This window comes from Synchiropus splendidus, chromosome 18 (assembly GCF_027744825.2).
Source record: "Synchiropus splendidus isolate RoL2022-P1 chromosome 18, RoL_Sspl_1.0, whole genome shotgun sequence".
NCBI classification, from domain to species: Eukaryota; Metazoa; Chordata; class Actinopteri; order Syngnathiformes; family Callionymidae; genus Synchiropus; species Synchiropus splendidus.
This window is the reverse complement of record NC_071351.1, coordinates 12,513,391-12,534,016: the sequence shown is the minus strand read 5'-3', so window position 1 is coordinate 12,534,016 and position 20,626 is coordinate 12,513,391. Positions and strand designations below refer to the sequence as shown.

General features: G+C 42.5%; 1 protein-coding gene across 2 annotated transcripts; it reads right to left on the bottom strand.

The window, feature by feature from the left end:
* Positions 1 to 1,288: 1,288 nt before the first annotated feature.
* Positions 1,289 to 20,615, bottom strand: acot7 (acyl-CoA thioesterase 7). 2 transcript variants are annotated; one of them, XM_053850268.1, is made up of 9 exons: positions 20,312 to 20,615; positions 18,669 to 18,786; positions 17,787 to 17,943; positions 13,036 to 13,127; positions 12,839 to 12,953; positions 12,637 to 12,723; positions 7,384 to 7,500; positions 5,312 to 5,496; positions 1,289 to 1,670 (listed from the first exon to the last, which is right to left on the bottom strand). In XM_053850268.1, the coding sequence occupies exons 1-9, from the start codon at positions 20,344 to 20,346 to the stop codon at positions 1,569 to 1,571; spliced, it is 1,008 nt and encodes a 335-aa protein (XP_053706243.1). In that variant the 5' UTR covers positions 20,347 to 20,615; the 3' UTR covers positions 1,289 to 1,568. The 2 variants fall into 2 exon arrangements, with proteins under 2 accessions (XP_053706243.1, XP_053706242.1); XM_053850267.1 differs by lacking the exon at positions 20,312 to 20,615 and adding an exon at positions 19,375 to 19,523.
* Positions 20,616 to 20,626: the final 11 nt, after the last annotated feature.

Below are 20,626 nucleotides of genomic sequence, written 5' to 3'. Positions count from 1 at the left end.
GGCGAGACAAAGCGTGGCCCCATCACCTACTCCTCTGTTCAGAGAAGCCTAGTTGGCTCCAAGCCCAGATAACGGAGGAGGCCTGAATGTAGGACTCACATCTCAGCTGTGTGAAGGTGTTCCAGCAGGTGTGAGACCGAAAAGATTAGACTTCAGATGTGGCCTTGCTGGATAATAGTGTCTTCAGTGAGGGGCCTCAACAATGACTGAGATGTTCCAGGTTCAGGAGCAGCATCATTTATCCAGGGCTTTCTTGTGGATCATTCTTCATCCAAGTAGATCCTGCCAGCACGAAGGCATGAAGATCTCGGTGACAAGACAGCTCTTACTTTCCATGCAGCAGTTTCAATGTTCTGCACAATGGAGTTTAAATGGCACCTAAAAATACCAACTTCCATTTAAAGCGGATTATATTTTATTGCAGTGTGCAGAATCTATCTTTCAAAATGCCTTCAGATTTTTCTCACACGTAACCATGGTTACCGTGTTGTGTCTCATCTCCAACAGCCAGCCGCAGCCGTCTTCAACTGCTGATAAGAGCTTTCAAACCCTGGTTCAACATCTGACTCTCCTCCTCATCCTGTCTAGTCACTTTTCTTGAGAGGTCACGACTTGACTGGTGTTAAAAATAGTCATGTACCCCGGTGACACTGGGGCCTAACTTTATTTTCATAGGGGAAATAAGAAGCGCGGTCGGCACCGGAGGGTAAAAAAAAAACTAACTATCTCCATCCGATCACAAATCACTGTCTGTAGAAGGAAATGAAACATTATAATATCAAGAAAATCAAAAGACCAAACTGTATAATTGGCTTGCAGTGAAAACATCTTCAGCCTTGACATATTGGTATCGACCCGTCTGCTGCTGATGGTGACCCGGATCATTTTCCTTTTTTCCATTTTCTCCTTCTCAGAGCACACAGCCCAGACTGATCATTTAATATCTAATCCGATGAGCACACGTCTAAAGACTTGAGATTCTTGAGCATTTTTGAAAACATAAGCATATTGTGTGAGCAGTAGTGATGAAGCAAAGGTGAGTCATACGAGCATGAGGGCAGAATGGGAGAAATAAAAGAGCATTATAAGACAGCAAGAGTCAGTTTGACAGAGGAGGAGGGGTGGAGGAGCGAAGAGTTGAGTCAAACCCCCCCAAGCTTGGCTGATTCCTCTGTGAGAGCCACAGTGCTGAGAAGATGGATCGCATGTGCCCTCTCTGCCAAGGCATGCCCGAGACAATGACATCATCATCAAAGTTGCAAGGACACGAGGTGACAGCCACAAATTCATACTTGGATCTTTTATTCAGCATTATTCATTCACTTATTCATCATTTTCCCTGCCGCTTTTTCAACACTGGTCATCATTCGAAATCAAACAAAATCGCACTCTTCCTTTAAATGCATCATAAAATATATGCTAAATATCTGCAGCGCTACATAGAAGACAGAAGGGACCACTTTGGTGATAGTTAGCATGTCATGGATTTGGCTTTGTGAGTGGACAGAATGATGTATTATTTTCTTTGTAGTGCATTGGGAATGTTGATATACCGTTGCAGCTGGTGTTTACTTGTGGAGCTTCTGCTTTTCTGCTTCTCGTCTTGCTTTATTCAGCTGGTATCGTGCCTTCCCCTCCTCGAAGCGCCTCTGCTCCTCCTCCCCCTGAACCTGACCAAAAAACAAAACAAAAACAAAATTCAGTCTCGGTCCTCCACATCTTCAAGTCTCATGATGCACCGCAACAGTTAAACAGTTCGGTTAATTCTTAGTTTAACACGGTACATTTCAGAAAATCCAATAATCTGTTAATCTGTATTTGGCCCTTCTGTGACTGAGCCTCTGTATTAATGGTTTCTGCCGTGTAATTACACTCCCCGGCAACCACTGATCTTTAACAACAACCCCCCACTGCTGACAGAGTCAACAATTATATTTGAGGATCCGACCCACTCACTGGTGAAGTCGCTCGACATAACAATTCAAAATGATTCGTTCTTTAATTCGACCTCAATGACGTGCCAGGGACAGGCCCAGGGGCCACTGCTAAAGCACGATTAGAAAGTGAAAACAGCGGTGGTTGTCTCAAGTGAGATGGAATTGAAAACCATCGGTGGAGCCAATGAGTGGTGTTCAAAGAAGCACACACACACACACACACACACACACACTCATACCTGTATATGGTCTTATATTTCTAAGACTTCTACCAAGGAAGAGCTGTTCGTCCACAAACTGTGCTGTTCATGACACTGTGGTTTGACTTCAAGTCACGCTGACTCTCACAGATCAACCTCCTCCAGCTTTGATGCCGACCAACCACAGAATCAGCTTTACATTGTTGGCTCCTGCGGGTCATCCCAGCTAGAATTTAAGCTAATTGGCAGCAGCATTGCAACCTGCGACCAGGACAAAGCCCGACTGGTCAGGCGCCAAGAGAAACAGCTGTCTCACCTGCCATTACTGACTTGTTTCATGAGGTTTGATCAGCCAAACAGTATCAACCTGGAACGGAGTCAAACCTCGCTAAAGCCCGGTTTGAGACGACGCTAGATAAACCACAGTCGGGGGTCCTCTGCGTTGGCAAGGGCTGATATTAGAGTGGGCACCACAAGTCCTGCCAAATAGCAGATTCTCTAAGGCAGAAGTGAGCTACATGAAGCCAGCTCAAGAAAAACAAGAGCCATCTGCGCTGAAGTTGAACGGCACCGTATAATTTGTCTAACACAGACGGGGGAGGAGCAAGATGGCTTGAAGAAGAAGGATGCAACCTGGAGCTTGAGCCGTTGAATCAGAACCATGTAGCCACAGAACAGAACACTTTGGATTCATGCATGTAATTTGAAAAAAACATTTAATTTAATAGACCACATTCTAGATCAGAGGTTGTGCCTTTAAACACAATAAATAGTGGAACTGATGAACAAAGCATTAGTTTACTGAATTAAATGTTCCAGACAAAAGCCTTTGTACAGCATTGATAGCATATTCCTCCTAGCTTCCAGCGAATTCATTAAGACGTTGTGTCATTCGCCGCTACACGTGTGCGACGGTTGGGCTCACCATGGAGTCAGGAATAGTTGCATCTCTGGCACGGGTGCACCCATTAACTCATCGTTTATTATCCTGAATGGGTGGCAGCTAAAAATAACTGAGCATGGCTTCTTGTGGACGGTGGGAGGTTGCCATGACAACTGCGCTTGTTGTCGTATCAAGGGAGCCGAGCTGAGTCTGTGCCAGGAAGAAAATAAAAGGAGGACGAAGGGGATGAGGAGGGGGAGGTGGAAATGATTGATGAATGGATGGACTGAGTCAAAACTGATGGAAGAAAAGACGGAGAACATTGACTCAAAGATGAGGGAATTGAGAGCAGCCCCATCAGTCTGGTTTGGGGGGACGTGTCCAACACCCGTGCATGTCTAATAGCACATGACCATTCGCTCTTCATTTCTTTTACCTTCACCATCGTGACTCGTGACAGACCTTCTTCAATGCCCCCGTCCCACATACACAGTCCCCCAGCCCCTGCCGGCTAAAACAGGAAAATCTATAAATAGTAAACACAGGCTGCTCGCAGGAGAGGGAGCCCAGATGAGGGAATGTGGGGAAAATCACCTCGACTCAAAAATAGCAAGAGCAGCTTTTTTTTTTTGCTCCTCTGATTGAGCTATTTTTAGAAGCTAACTGGAGCAAGATCTGGAAGCACAACGGCATTAACATTTCATCAGAGAAAGTTAAAGACTGGACTCTTCGGGGACAATTTCGATCCAAGAAATACGTTTGGGAAGAACGAGTTGGTTTCTGAGGCTTCCTATGAGCTCGTACAGTGTCAGTTTGTTCTCAGCCATGGGGATCATAAACTCTTCATTTGATGTTCTGACCTGGAAAACAATGTTCATTCTTAAGCTAAGAAAAGTCTCTTGAAGCGGAGACAGGAAGATGACTGAGCTTGAATGTCCTGAAATGATGCCCTTCTTTTTCAGTCCTGATTCATCATACTGTTTTAAGTCACTTTTAAAATGTACTTTTATCATGAAGTCTTCCTCCATATCTATAGTTGAAGGAGAACGTTCTCCAGGAAGAAAAACCCTCCAGGCTGGTTCACAAGAACCTGACATATTGACTCTCCATTGTAATGGACGAACAGACCACATTTCCCTGGTAACTCCATAACAACGCTCAGCACCTTCGGCTGTCGCCCGCCTTACAAGGCAAATTAATGTCACGAGCGCATTTCCATCCATCACAGTCCCACATCAGCCATTGGATTGATGTGTTAAACCTTTTTTCCCAGCATGTGACGAGTCGTCACAATACACTGGTGAACTTCTCCCAATAGTTTAAGCACAATTCACGGGGCGACTCCTTCATGATCTCCATATACCTTGTGAGTGAGAGCCCCCAGTTAAGACAGAAATAGCCGGAGTTGAGTGTGGCTCGTATAAATAAACACACAGGCATAAATATGCTCAGTGATGTGTTCAAGCACGTGCACATATACACGCCACTCCAGGAGCGCTTGGGAGCGCTGTGTCCTTAATTGTCAGTCCGCTGCATCCTGGTACATGCACACGTACATATAAAGTGATTTCATTGGCAGTTACCTCTGAACAGAAAACATTCAAGCAAAAAATTATTTTTGTCGGTTTTAAATGTATCCAATTACAATGTATAATTCCAAAAACAAGATCATTAACTTCACCAAAATTCAGAGATGTCAGTTGCCCTGCGGCAGGTAAATATGCGCTGAGATCCTGACGCAATGCTGACTCAGCCCCTTATCATAAACGGCATTTGCATAATCCCTAAATTGAAAAAGAATCAAGCAGGATCCAACCACAGAATATCACAGCAGGAAAAGGTCACAAGAGATTTAGAATTAAAGAGCTGCAGGACCAACAATATCAACTCAATTTTCCTTCAGGTTTCTGTAACTGGTGGGTTTTCCATCATGTGGACCGAGGAGCTGTCCAGGGTACCCTCAGTTTCTACACCCTATGTTGCATGGGATCCCCAAAAAGGCAAAGACAAACAGCCTTTTTCATCGTAATTAATTTCTACTGGTAATATAAATAGTCGAAAAAAGTTTGTTAATTGTTTGTTTTTTGAGGGAGCCAGGAAAAGCAAAGTCCCACTTTTGTTTTCCACTTTAAACAAAGCAGCAGTGTCACTTCTCCCTGCCGTCTTATCTCATACTCACAGAGCACACACTGGTCTTTCTATGATCTCAGTTACTGAACTAGAATGAAAGCAACACCCGACTGCTGCGCAGGAAGGATACAAGCCAGCTGTAACAGTTCACAGACACAAACCTTGAGAGGAGGAGCCGGCTGCGGCTTGTTGTCTTTGCCCAGGCAGATGTAGATGAAGAAACCTGAGGCTGCTCGGTACTTCACTTCCTTCGCCTCCATGAGTATAGTCGCGTCGACTAGGACTTCAATTTCCAGGGAGCAAGTGCTGACAAACGTGAGGCGCCCTGACACGGTCACCACAGACCCTGAGATGGAAGAGGAAGTGAAAAAAGCCTCATCATTTTATTGAAGACAACAAACTTAACTGTTGTAGTGAATTATGGGATTCGCAGTTTAAGGGGTGGGATATCATTGGCAGGCCATTAATAATGGATAAGATCTCAGTTTGATGAAACGCCTACAGCCTGTTTTTCATTTTCTAATGTTCATTATTGTAAATAAAGTAAGTGCTACCAGCGCCTCACTATTATGTACCGCTCATTTATTAAATTAGGCAACAGTCAAAACCCACTACTTCCAACAGATGTGGGTAGTGAAGAGAAACACATGGAAGTCTGGGGCTTTGTTATTTTTTAAATCTTCTGGTGCCGTATTATTACATTCTGTTGCCATGGAGACGAGAAGAGAGAAGGATCTTGTTCCTGGATGCAGATGATGAGACGAGGCTATTATAACATCTGTTATTTCGTCTTTTCCACTTGATTTTGAATATGTTCTGCCATGTTTCCAAGTATCAGTGATCTAGAGCTCATAAATATTTGTGTCTTTTGGTAACAACCCATAATACCCTCAGTGCTACTTATATATAAGCTGCATTCCCAAATATCACACAACCATTCTTTACTTGTTCATGTAAATATTGATTCAAGTATCAAGTAACTGGTTTCCTGCCATAAACTGGGTGGAGGGACTTATGCTCCGTAAAGGAAATTTGCATTAAATATTTAGATATTTCGACACAGAAAACCACAGGAATGCTAACATCATCAAGTTCGGCTCATGGTGCAGGGTATGTTATTACACATCCATGACACACTCACACCAGGTCGCACAACTGTAACAAACAACATTTAATGTGTTGTAGTGCTAACAAAGGTTACAATGTAACTTACGAGAGACTGAAACTTGAAGCAGTGATTTGATGCTTGTGCATCTCTACTTTCTCAATAAATCAATTATTAATCATTGAAATCTAGAGCAGCATGGAAGGTCGGCCACAACAAAAATGCAGAGTAAGGGTTATATCTGGGTGGACAAATAAGTTTATTGCCGGGGGTAAAGCTCAGGTGTTAGCTTTATAAAGTAGTGAATGTGTGGGTTCATTATTCGAACCAACACAGATCTCAAGACAACAACAGAAACTTGTTTTCAATTGTGTCAAAATGGGAGAAGTCTTTAAGGATGGAAGCAGTGTTGATTCATACATGTGACAAAAGGAATATAGAGGTGCAGAAAGGTGACTACAGCAGGAAAGTCCCATTATTTTTTGTGCTGTTCAACATGAGACACAAAATGGTTGAAGGTTCAACAACCTTTTCTAAATTTATGCTTTTGATTTCAACCTAAATTATTGAGCACACCTCTTCACTTCTTCGTCTGACGTCCTACAGCAAAATGGGAAATCTGCAGGTGACATAACACAGCAGAAATCATGTCACCGCCACATAAACTCGGAGGACAGATGGAGGCAGCAAGTGGAGCGAGCAGAAACAGCTGGAAGCGGCGGACGTTTGATTTGCACCAATTTCCTGTCATCTTTTATCACTTCCCAAACTCAGGTCAGATCTCACTTCAATATTATGCCGCCGCTGCTGCTCCAGTTTCAAAGATAGAGACTTTGTTCGTCTTCCTTCGGCTCTTCTTCGACAAGAGATGGCTGGGTCTTTGTTGACAGAGAATTCTGCTAATCATAACATCTGCAGGTCTGGATCTCATCAGCGCAGCTCATGGAAAGATAGTAAACTCTGGATGTGTTCAAATGTTCCATTACACGTCCCCAGCTCTTGCTCATGTTTGGAAGACACTCATCACGTCTCCACTAAAAACTGACAAACAGAGTCACATGCATTTTGACTCTCATGCCCAGCCACTTTGGGAAAACACAATCATTGGAAGTGTTGGTTTTGACTCACCCTTCTTAATCTTGCGACGGAAATTTAGCTCTTGGACGGAACCAGTGACAATTTTGGTGTTGCAGTGACGAGCGGCGACAATGCCGGCGACCTCGTCCATCAGCTTCATGATCACACCTTGTGAAACACAGAATAACGTAAGACAAACAAGAAGTAAGCAAGTGTATCAGTGGGTTTCTTTCTTTTTGACTCAATCCATTGAGGATAATGTTCCTCGCCATATGAACCAGAGAAGTTTGGTACTCATTTCCTTTCACATGTTTTAAATGTAATATTTACATAATTGTTGCCGAACTTGTTGAACTCTGTGGCTTTAACAATGTTTCTCAACTGTCTCATTCCGCACTTAAACTTGTGCAATCCTCAGAAAATATCCTCCTCAGTTGAAGTGAATCACTTTCCATTTAGAAATGTGCCACCTTAGGGTGCAATTATGAACATGTCTGAGAGTCATTTCCTCACCAGGGCTTTCAGCTGTCAAATGCTATGAAAGTTTAATGATCTCTCAATATGTTGGGCATTTTAATTCCTGCTGGTGGATGCACTTAAGCCTGAGAACAAACAGCCCGTTGACTTGCTCACAAATAATAGCGGGAACAACAAAAGGTTATAGACTAATGGCATTTTGTTTTCATTTGAAGTGTTCAGCAACTTTGAAATTTGGGACTATCGTGCTACAAGGTCTTGGTTCAAATGATCTCTGATATCATTTCTTCACTATTCCTTATGTATAAAACTCACACTAGTCACACATTTTATGCTCACTATGCTTGGATAGATTTGCTAAACCTCAGGACAAATTTACATTTTAACCATCCCAGTAATTCGATTTTCAGCCACTGAAAACGCCTCAGTGTGTTGTGGAGCCTCCAATTCAATGAAATATTATGAGGACAAATAATATTACTATCATAGTATAGCAGCTCGATTCGCTTTTGGCTCAGATAGAGGCCTCCTAAAACATCCCTTCCAAAGAGGATGGCTCATTTGAGATGCCCACACTCTCATTGGCAAGGCAAGCATTCAGTAGCTCACAAACCTGGAAAGAAAATGGGAGAGATTTCGGTCTTAAGATAGACAGACCATTCTCAAAAAAAGTGGAGTAATTCACAACATGGATGAGAAACTGTGCATACTCATAATCTGACTTTTGTCAACAACAGTTTCCTCATTATCCCCCGATGTAAAGGAATTAGTATAGAGTGGTCGACAGCTTTCAGATACACTGAAAAAGAAAGAAGCACTTCAGTAGTTAATGAGGCAGATTGCAAAAATCAGATCCATTAGTGGGATGACGCGCTCTACGGGCCGACACGTGGGATTTCAAAGATTGTTGCGTCAAACTGAGCTGCACGTAGCTCCGCAGAGAGCCAAGCAGTTCCTGAGGCTCCCTCAGATGGACCATCAGAGTGGGTGAGCTGTTTGTAGATTTTTAAAAAAAAGTGTAGAATTGTCTGACATCTGTTTCTTGCATTTGTGAAACTGCTTTAAAAAAAAAAAAAAAAAAGAAATTGCCCGAGACTGTCTCACGAAATCCACCAACCATCTGCACTGGGTCGCTGGTCTAACACGAGCCAAAGAAGTGGGAGTTATAGAGAATGTGCTGCGGGCTCCTAAGTGTTTCACACTCAAAGAAGGAGTGATTGAATTAGGAATCAAGCTCTTATATCCTGCTCTCCCACACAAACAAAAAACACCAGTGCTATACAGTGAAATCTGATTCAGCATTACATGATGTTGAAGGGGGGCGCCATCTCAAACAAGCAAGGGGGTGTTCTTCAGTTGGCTCAATCAGTGAATCGCAGAGAGGATAACAAATGTACAGTCTGTGCAAAGCTGAATATGAGACTGCAAATGAGGATAAGCCAGGCCAAGATCGCCCTGGGCCTGTCGTTACACATTCACAGGGTGACATGGCACACTATGACTCTCTCTCTGCCCAAGGGCGGGAACACGAGAGGCAGAATGGTGGTGGGGGGGATGATGTGGACAGTTGTGTGTTTTTGGCAAAGAGGAAAAACAGCTCAAAATGGGAGAAAATGCAATTAGCGTCCATATCCCGAGTGCAGCCCAGTTTGCCACGAGCGAAACCACTTCTGTGATTAGATTTCTTTTGACGACTTTCCCAAAATTCTTCTTAATGCTGTCCAACGGCAACAGGCCTCCGAACAATGACAGGAAACTTCTCATCAGACATTTGCTCTGTCTCCAGCTATTTTTATTTCAACCACCTCAGACAGGAAACAGCGACTAAAAGGGGATATCTTTCAAAACAAACAAGATTTCAACACAGTCTAAGCATAATAAACAAGTGCATGTTTGACTCTGACTATTTCATTCACACCACGTTCTCCACCAAATTCCAGTCAGGATGAGCTACGGTGTTAGTCTAATGTCTGGTTTATGTAGAACATTGTGCAACTCTGCCTCTCATCTTCACAATGATCCTTGACCAACAAGCTCTTCAATTACGTCAATCTCAAACAGTCCAAACTGCTGTTGTCACTATAGAAACTGCTCCAGTTCATGCAATCTGACACATCGCGTACTACAGTAAGGAACCAAAGAAGGGCATTCTTGGTAATATTTACCATGACTAACAAAAGAGGTGTTTCTATCTCATACTATTTAAGCAGGAGTGAAACCATAACACATTTTCCAGCTCGGTTGAAGGGCATTCAGATAAAATGTACCTCTGGTTGTGATAGTAAAGGTCAGTGAGTGGCTCCTGCAGACTGAAAAATATCAAATGTGGTCAGATTATGTGCATGATTTCATTTGATAATGATCAGATCATTTGCCGAAACATCACATGGAACGTAAATAACACAGCGGTCGACTGAAATGAATTCATCAGAAACCATTATTCTAAAGATATATCATGCGAGGAAATACATTTTTTAAGGAATAATAATAGAATTAATTGTAAAATATTTATTACATAAAATATTTAAAAAGGGAACCAAATATCTTAAATAAATAGTTAATATGTTAAAAGAGCTTGTCAAATACCAGATGCTACTATTTACTGTCTGGAAAACAGCGAAGCATTAGTTTTGTTTGAGGGCTGACACAACAGCTCCAGTGGTTCTCCATGACACCCTGAATAGACAGGCCTCCACCACATATATCTTAACGCATAACTAACCCGCATCCCTGTTTTTTCTGGTTCACTTATTTTAATCAAGCCGCAGTGATGTCCACCTGTGGCCATCAACTGCTGTTGCTATGGAAACAGATGGTACACTTTCATTGAAGTAAAAGGCAAGGAACTAGTAGAGGAAGACAGGAGTGCATGAGATAATGAGGAGAGGTGGGCAGGAAGGAAGTAAGTAGGGAAATGGATGGTTTATTTTGGTCACAAAAAACATTTCCAAGACATTCCGTGATCGGGTTTGACACCTCCGATTCAGTCAAAACATTGTGCTTGACTACCTGGGTCTTTTTCTATACACCTTAAACATCATTTCCCTTCAATTAAATGAGACAATCTATGAGGGGTTTGTTTGAAATCACTGCTGTGGATTTTCTCCTCATAATGCAATGACATTTGTCCACATGTGTTCGTTCATTGTGCCTCCTCAGGCTCAAAATAAGTAGGTCACTTTTTCTTGCCACAGTAGAGAATCAGCGTTATGTGACACTGTTTTATTCCAGATGCCACTTTGGAAGGTTGAAGATTATTAGTAATTCATCTCAGCTTGCACCCAAGCTCAGCATTGATCTGTTTGAGGGAATTGCTCATCACAAACTGTTGGGTAAAATTCAGGTTGTAGGTTTCCAAAACAATGGTTGATGCATCAATTGGTGTGGTCGTTTTTTCAGTGCAGCAGCCACATTCATTTTTCAATTCACTCAGAGAAGAAGAGGGTTCAAATGTTACCATACTCATTAAACCATAAGGCACAGTCACTGAGGAAAGGGAGCGCATGACCCGACCCTTAGTTATGTAAACAGAGTAAGTTCAGTGAACGCTGCAGCAAAAAACCACAGCGCGCCGCCTAATGAGCATCAGCATGGGCTGAGACATACCAGGGTGTGTGTGCGCCTCCGTGTGTGCTTCCTTAATTAACTGCATGCTTGTTCCATTTTTAATTTTTAATTGGACATATTTCTCAGTGCGCTGCCGGAATTAAAAAGTCAACCATGACACTGGATACTTTTATCTAGCCCCTCCCCACCGTTCTGTTGCTCCCCCTTCGCAACCCAACTGCGATTCCTTCATCGATGAGGGCGGCCAACTCAGGTTGAATATGTTCTCTCTTCAAAGCATGTTTATTTGATGTTCTCTTCATTGGCTTTAAACCATCATTTACTTTTGTTGGGCTGGAAATCCATCCAACCTGGTTAGAGCCTGGTGAAATGCATCTGCAATGACATGCTTGTCGCGAGAAAACAACCCAGAACTTAAGCTCTAAAAGCCAGAAAATTATTGCTCAGGGACATTTCACTTTGGATTAAATTCAGTTTTTTTTTTGCTCCTCTAAGTCACCACAGTGTTTCTGAGGAAACTGCTTTATGTCCAAGACTGTGAGGCGAAACATGTCACATTGCTATTCAAACAATTCATGTCCGACTTCTCCACAGGTACTGCGTTGGACTCATTTTGGGAAAAGTCTCCCTACTGGCTCTTTAATCTTCCACATCTTGGGAGAAAAAAATGCTCCACTGTGAATATATTGTAAAATTGTGTCATAAATTCTTTTAACTGGAAGTAGCTATTGACAAGGGTCCAGCTTCACCTGTTGTCCGGAACATGTGATGCCATTACCCAATGCAACATTTAGTCACCCATGCAGCGCAGAGGATCTCGCTTCAGGACCCACACTCATCAACTCAAACCCACGTGTATGTTAAGTCTGATAAAGTCACCAAGAACAAATGAAATAAAAGAGTTGATTAAAGAAAGGGTCCTTGCCGAAAGGCTTTATCTCAGAATTCAAGTAGAGATACGTCTTTATTGCCTGGGAAAAGAGAAGCCAGAAGGCGTATTTCCTGAGCATCTTCAAAGAAGACAAATGACTCACTCTCAAGCATCTGTTCCCTTCAGAGAACTGCAGCTCCAACTTTTAGTTATGTTCATCATCCTATTAGTGTGCTTCAGCTAAATACAGGATCGGCTCCTCTGTCATCTGATGGAGCTATTTTGCATTTGGGCTGGCTGGAGATCAACAGTTTCACAACAACAACCGAGCCAAACAAACTCAAATTGGAGAATTGGGTTTTCTGTAAGTGAACCAAACACACACTTACCGCCATTAGCAAAGTCGTGTAGCGAGCAATCCCCCGGACCAATCAGCTGGACCAAATTGGATTGGCTGGCGCCGACAGTGTGAGGCTCTGCAAAGCAGAAGAAAACATGTTGCTTGCTACAAGGTGATCATTAGGTTTAGAAACAACATACAGTAAAACACACTTGAACACATGATTTTTGTGTGACTGGGTGGGTGCTCACCTGAGATGGGAGGGTCGGCCACAACATCCTCAACAGCAGTTTTGGTTTCAAGTCTCCTCACTTTTTGAGCTTCATAGCGCTTTCGACCCTCCTCCTCCAGTTCAGCACTAGAATACTAAAAAAATTGAACACAATGAAAGGTTAAGGGTTACTGTCAACGAAGAAATGGCAGTTCAGTCAGGGCAACAACTTTGTACCTGAATAAGCGGCACATTCATGATCTTGTCAATGTTCTGGAGAGAGATGGGGACGTACCACAGCACTGCCTTGTTGACCAGTCTTTTGGTTCCTGTGGTAAAGGTTAGGGTTAGGGTCAAAAGTGAGGATTAAAAAAAGCAACAGTCAAGATACTTGACATTAAAACATGTACTTTTTGTGAAAGCTATCAGATGGATGCCAAAAATCTTTTCATCTGGAGACAATAGAAGAGTGAAAGTCGTCCTGCACCAAACGCTCTGTTTACAGTACAAGCTCAGAGTCATGAGTGGGAGCTTTTTCACTTTTATAAACAAGCGTTTCGTTGATATAAGCTGTTGCATTTACACCATAAAAAACTGAACATCACGATTAGCACGTGATTTTAACATCGCCATCAGCATCGCTCATTTTACATTAAGTTTTCTCTCAGGCCCACACTTCAATTTGAAGTCCTGTAAGCTGGAAAATAAACCTGCTAAAAATATAAAGTGTGAAGATTCACAGCAAATTTCAGTTTTCATCCGTAACTGAAGCTTTTTTTTCTTTTCAAAATGGTTGTCGTTTGCATTTTACTGCTAAAAACGGACAGAAGGGCCTCGTTGCCATGCCCACCCTGAATCCATCCTCCTCCTTTCATTAGCTCTTTTCAACCGGGACAGAGCCCACAGGAGAATCAAGTGCATATTTACATATCCTTGACTCCAGCAAGACTGAGAGACTCCGGTTTATTATTAGCTCCTGCTGGACCTGAGGAGTCAACCGTGTTTAGGACGGAGGGGGAGCTGCGAGCTGAGATGAATTACCAAAATGCAGCAGCTGTTTAGTACCATTCCCAGAACAACAAATGACCTTTTTAACTAAAGGTGTCCAGGGACGATTTGAAATCCCTCTGCAACAGACGATCATAGTGTTGGTGTTTGTTTGTTTACTCAGTTCCGCACTATTTTCATCAAAGAGCAAGCTGCTAGAGGCATGTGAAAATGAGTTCTAGCATTACACTCTACACAAACGGTTGTGTCAATATAAAGGTTACAATCAGGATCCATCATTTCCTGTTTACAATTATGAGTTGCTGATCCTCATCCTTGCTGTGTGGACACTGTACAGGGGAGTGTTTGCTGCTGACAAGATCAGTGAAACCAAAGCTAGAAATGGCAAATACAATTGCCATCATGTTAACACTTCCTGGGTCACCGTGACACACGGTCTTCACAGTCCCAAAGAACACTGGATGGCATGGCTCTGACCCTTGCCTCCGTTTTCATGTTGTTTAACAAGCTATATACCACGTCTCTGGTGCACACTCCCGTTTATCTTTCAACCAGTAGCCTTCGCACCTCTCAGAGCAATAAAACACCCCTGTTTTAGATTCTTCTTCCTGAACAGTGTGTTCCAGGAGGAGACCTGAAGCAGGATTGTTCATACTGACTTGATCTCTATAATCAAAACCACAGATTTTCCACTGCACTGAGCCAAAGCTCCATTACTTTTAAGTACACCAGAGTTCCTGGTCGAACAGGAACTGATGAAATATCAGAAAAAAAAATTGTCACAGAAAACACCCCATCCTTAGTTGAAGAATGCCCCATCTCTGTAAAACACCCTGGAGGGATTCTCTACAACTATCACTTTCTGTTGCACTCATCTGACCTTTCATTCTGAGAACTTATCTGGCCTGTTACCTCAGTGCTGCCCTTGTGGAAAAGTCAAGTCATACTAAAGGTCTCGGTGGTTTAAAAAAAAGGAAAACATTTTACGTAATATTTAAAAGATGACATTTAAATGACGGATGTTATTCCTCTGCTTCACTTTTTCCTTTTCGTGTTGCTGCTTGACGGCAACGAGGAACACCAGAAGTCTAATATCAAGAGTTGAGATTGCTGTGACATCTGAAATGACCTGCCAGGATCATGGCAGTCACGTTTTAAAGCTGTGTTTGTGAAGACGTGGTGTGCGAGGTTATGCTAATGTGTTCCTGAGCATGCATGCTGTACAAGCATTATAACCTCTGCGGGAACTTGTGTTGCATTTCCTTTGTGGTTACGTCCCATCTGTGTGTGTCTGTAGCGTGTGCTCGCCCACCTGTGTGTGCGTCTGAACGAAGTGAATGCAAATCGCTGTGTGTAACCTTGCGTTTGTGTCGTGCGCATGTGCAATCCAGCCAGCAGGGACAATCATCACGGCTTGTGCCCACAGTGGGCAGCTTCCCCTGCGGGACTGTGACTGAGGCCTGATGAGATGCTGCCTGACTGACTGTAGAACCTGGATGCTTGTTCCTCAACACATAGAAGATCCCATCACATTCCATAACGGATACCCTCATTTGGAGTGGTGAAATCTCACAGGGCCACATCTGCGTTTGCATGAAACTATTTCTGCGTGTGTCAGAACGCAGATCCCTACCTCAGCATGCGTGCAGGTAATCATGCACTCTGCATGTGTTCCTGTGAGCGTCTGCATCATGCTAGGGGGATTTATGTGCGCGCAGGTACATTCGCTTCGGCATCAATGTCTGACTAGGCCACAGTGTGTGGTCTGACGCTAAGCCGACATGACAGAAGCAAATAATGTCTGCTCCCGTTATCTTCTCTTCCCCCTCAGCCCTGCAGGAGCCTTTTAAAGAGCCCAACATTAGAGTGCATAAAATCTACATCCGGAAGTGCACACATATATGACAGAAATGAGCAGCACAAAACCATATGTATCTAAACTTGAAGCAGGATGTGACCCCTTTTTTGGGACCGTAACCCAAACAAGGTCATGTTAGCTCTTATAATTATCAACGTTACATTACAACTTCACGATAAAGATATGAGCCCTGCACAGTTTTAAATGCTGTGGCAAAACAAAATGAGTTATTATACTTTTAAAGAGAACAAATAAGGAGGAGGATGATAAGCATGTCTGTCAGCTAATTCAGCAAATACGATCACTTTTGATGAGTAAGGACAAATACACATCGAACTAGTGGAAGTGCTCACAAACGGGAACCACTAGAACTACATGAAATTGGTGAATGAATGGACAATATTGTCAATATTTTCCAAAATACAAGGTCCAAACCATTCAAACTCAGATGGCCCCAGACATGCTGATGTTTAATCCAAAGTTCAGAATGACGGCCTCCATTTCAGAATGCTGCTCCAAACTCCCTCAGTCACAAATGGATGACCAAATACCGACATAAAAGTGACAGCAGTGAGGTTTCTCAGCCTACTAACCCTACTAGTGAGAAAGCGTTAAATGCTCTCCTCTCTGAAAACATATTTTCCAACCCGTCTCTAAAGTGGAGACCAGCCACTGCCAAAGACAATGATCCATTCAGATTCATCCTCTTCAATTTGGGATCATGTTCTTCCCGTCAACACCCACAGTCCAGGGCTGTGGGACTGACCTCTGACTGTTGACTCATAAGGCAACTAAATATTAAATTTCACATAATAGTAAAACTGAACTTCCATTTATAAAGAACCTCCTTGTAAAGAACCTGTATGACTTGAGTTCTGTCATGTATAAAGCAATCATTTACACATGCTCAAATGTATCAAAACTCCACTACGCCAGGTCCTTGCCGGCAAGCCGTGTCCATGCTGATGCCTGAGTGTGTGGCGCTCTCCACCTGTCATCTCACATCTCTAACTCCGCCTCAGTCAACCTTCTCTCAGCCCAGCAACCAGGCAACCAACCAGTTCAAGCCTGTTGCTACGGCAACAGGAGTCTAGAGGATACTTCTTTTGTTTCTCACGCATCCCTCTCTTAATCTGTCTCTCCATCGCTTCCATTTATCCCCAGGTTTTCTTTTCCATTTCCCCGTGGTTTGATCACTGGTTTCTCCTCCCGTGTGATGTTCCCCTCTGATCTCCGCAAAAGTAAAGAGGACCAGCGACAATCACGTGTTGTGCATCAGGTGACATCAGGAGTGTAAATGTACACTGCATGTGCTGCAGCAGGATTAATTCAGGATTTCCAGTCTTGGGGATTAATACAGTTGTATCTGATCTTAAATACGCTGCCCACTTTCTGCTGATCGCAACTCAGGCATCGGTTTAGTCAGCGCATGGCCTTTGCTCGCGACTGTTCGTGTGTTTCTGTTGCCACTGGCATTTAAGGGTTGAGAGATTGCGCTGGGTCAGCGTGGTGAGCTCATCTGTCTTTGCTGAAGGTTCTTTCATAGTGTGTGTGCACGTGTGTGTGATGAGAATATATAGAATATGTAAGAACACATTTAGTTTAAAACATGACCAAATATTAAATATGAATATTATATAGTATCACTCACGGCCTTAAGTGCTTTCCATTATTATTGTTGCTTTAAAAGAGTCACATTGTGCTGCCATCTACTGGCTAAAATGTAAACTGCATCACCGCACCACCAACTAAAACTGTTTTTAAAATAAACGCGTCACCTTTTTAAAATAATAACACATCATTTATTCATTCTTTTTTACATTTGTATAGGACTATCCTGTCATTAAGTTTTATGACAGTTATACGTATATGGACTTTTCATGCACCACTCTCTCATGCTGAGAAGATAAACCTGAAATTAATGTGGGTCAGGGTAAAAAGAAAATCCAAATTCAAAAGAAACGTTATGTCATCAACTATTTTGAGAGCTCCTTTATGCAGGAACGTGAATAGGAATGAGGTGAAAGGTGAAAAATGTGGAGCATTTGCAGCAAGAAACAAGGAGAAGTCTGCAACTTGAAAATAAATTTGAATATAACTATTTGAATTAAAAATGACAAACCTGTGAGGATGTTCTCTGCGATGACTTTGACCTGCACCTCCAGTGAGTGCTCCGAGGTAAATATAATCTCTGCGCAGGCATGAGCGACCTCGCCGATGAACACTGGGCACAGAAATTCTGCCTTCTCCACCCGGACCAAAGCTGCTAGACAGTGTTCCTTTAAGGACAGTCAAAGTGTAAACAATTGAAAAGATTATTTTCATATTTTGTATTTTTAATATGCAGTAAAATAAATGTTAGTTGGACACAAACAATTCATCCATGGCTTTCAAGGAACCAGGTCAAGGTTGACAAGTTCAAAGAATCATGATGTCAGTCACAGATACGTTAGCTAGGCTCTTAAACACAAGCCTCTCATCAGACAATAGAGGCTTAATATTGCAAAAAATAACATGGGTAAAGCTAGATAAACTGATCAACACAATCAGTATTAAGTTCCAACTACCATGATGAAGAGGTTGGAGAGATTCCAAGTTCTAGATGGCAGATCAGTTTGTCTGAGACAGACACGGCGTTATGATCAGAATGTCGTCGCTAAGATTTTCGTCAAGATATTGAAGCGGAAAAAAAGAGTGTTAAAGTTTACCAGGTGAAAGGTGAAAAGAAAAAAATGAGGGAAACAAATTGGAGCGGATCAACATGTTGACATCAAAAGCTCTTTGTACTATCATACGTCATCATTTTTTTCATTTATTTTCTCTTGTCCATCAGAACTGCTTCAAGATTATGCTTCAATTTAAAATACTGGGCTAATGTAAAGACATATTTTGGCAATTATTATCATCAACAAGAACAGGAACAAGGAGATACAGAGGAGCAAATTTGGGTCCAGAGACGGCGAAACTATTAGACGTCTTCAGTACAACCCAAGATAGTTTTTACCTCGTCGTCAAAATTGCAGTGACGAGTGCAGACCACACATCCTGCTTCCTCAATGATCTTCAAGATGGTGCCACCGTGGATGTTGCCCATAATGTTGGCATCATCTGGTCGCATGATTCTGCAGGACAAAGACAGTTGTGAGCAGCAAAAGCAATTATTGTGGCGTGATAACTACTTGTCAATTGGTGTGATCTGTACGTAAAATACAGAAGAATGTGTTCCGTGTATCCTTTTGAAAATGGATACAGAACTTATTGAAGAGCCAACAGAGGTATTAGAAATAAAGATAAATTCAGAAAAAGCCAAGTTTAATTGTCTCAAACAGATAATTCATGATGATGCATCAGCATAGGAGAAAGGATATCACTCCACTGTCTCAGCGAGGAAGCTCTTAAATCTTGTTTTCAAAGAGCAGGCTTCTAAATCGGAACAGATTGTAACCCTCAAAATGTTTACAGCCACTTTTCAAAGTCCATCTGGGACTAGTTTTAAGCTCATCTGTGAGTGGAACAAATGGAGGAGGGGGGAATTAAAACTAAAACATAGAAGAAACAATAATAGTAAAGGACTCTTGAATTCAATATGAATGCCTGAGATATTCTACTGAGTGTGAAAGTCATTTAGAGAAATACAGCAATTCATAACCTTGCCATTTTAGCAGCACGGCTATCCAAATGATCGCACCCAGCACCGTCATGTATACTACCTGCTGACATGAATGTCACCAACATCTCCTGGTGGATGTCTCCGCGACATTCTGTTCACTGCATAGAGCGTCCGACTCATCGGAGACAGAAAGCAACGCATCCTGACAGCTTTTTGTCTCTCGTCCTGTGCGGAACTTCTGTGTTTACACCTCTGTATTTAAGCACCCACGATGCCACAGCTGTGTTGTCATGCACTGTACAGTCACAACTGGTCTGACTGGATTACAGGACACTGACGCACTCTGTTCTCGGTGACTACCACTATCTTTACAGAAAACTTTCCAAAAAAATGTGACTTGCAATTTACAACGACATTAAAATCCCAACACATTTCAATACTTACATGTTAAAAACACTATATTATCATATATAAAACAGACTAGTCAGCTATTTGCAAAAGAATATACACTCATGTATACACTCTGACTGAGGAACATCCCTGTTATAATAATAAACCTCCGTCATAAAAGACAATGAATTAATTCAATGAATGAATGGCCCTATTCAAGGAAGTAGCTTCCTATTTCCATTGTCAATACCCGCAATGTGAAAGGCGCTTCCTGTCCATTGTCAAATAAACGGCTTCCTGTCCATTGTCAAACAAACGAAACTGAAAGAGACAGAGGTTCAAAAATAACTCGTTAATGTAGTTACATGGAACAGCGTCGTTGTGCTGCGGTAGCACGCTGCGCCGGTGCTGAGGTCATCAGATAACGACGACATAGATGATGTTCGTCAATCTCATGAACGAAATAGAACCTCGAGTATGTTATTTCAGCAGCAATGGACACTGGGATATTGACTAACGGGCTGTTCGTGAGCGTGAACTGTCTCTTTAACCCGCTACGAGCATTAGCCGGGAGTAAAAGCCGGTGGGCTCTTAAGCTAGCTCCGTTCAATGAAGTTCGCGTTCGGACTATCCCAACAAAACCATACCTTCGTAACTGAAGAGACGACGCATCCTCCGACATGGTGATGATGAAGATAAGGGACTTGTTTGGTCCTCAGGGCGATGAGATGCGTGGATGCAAACAGTCTGCGTCAGTTCTCACCGCATTTAAAAAGCAAACAGAAATGTTTCTGACTCAAAATAAATAAAGACTGCTGAGGTGGTGGGTAGGGTAGGTAGGAATGAATGGTCAGACTAAGAGTAAACAACGATATGAAACGAAGCCAACAGCCATTTTGGTAACATGCTACCAGTCACCGGCGCCTGCTCAAGAAGTCATCGTTGAGTCTGTCGATGTTATT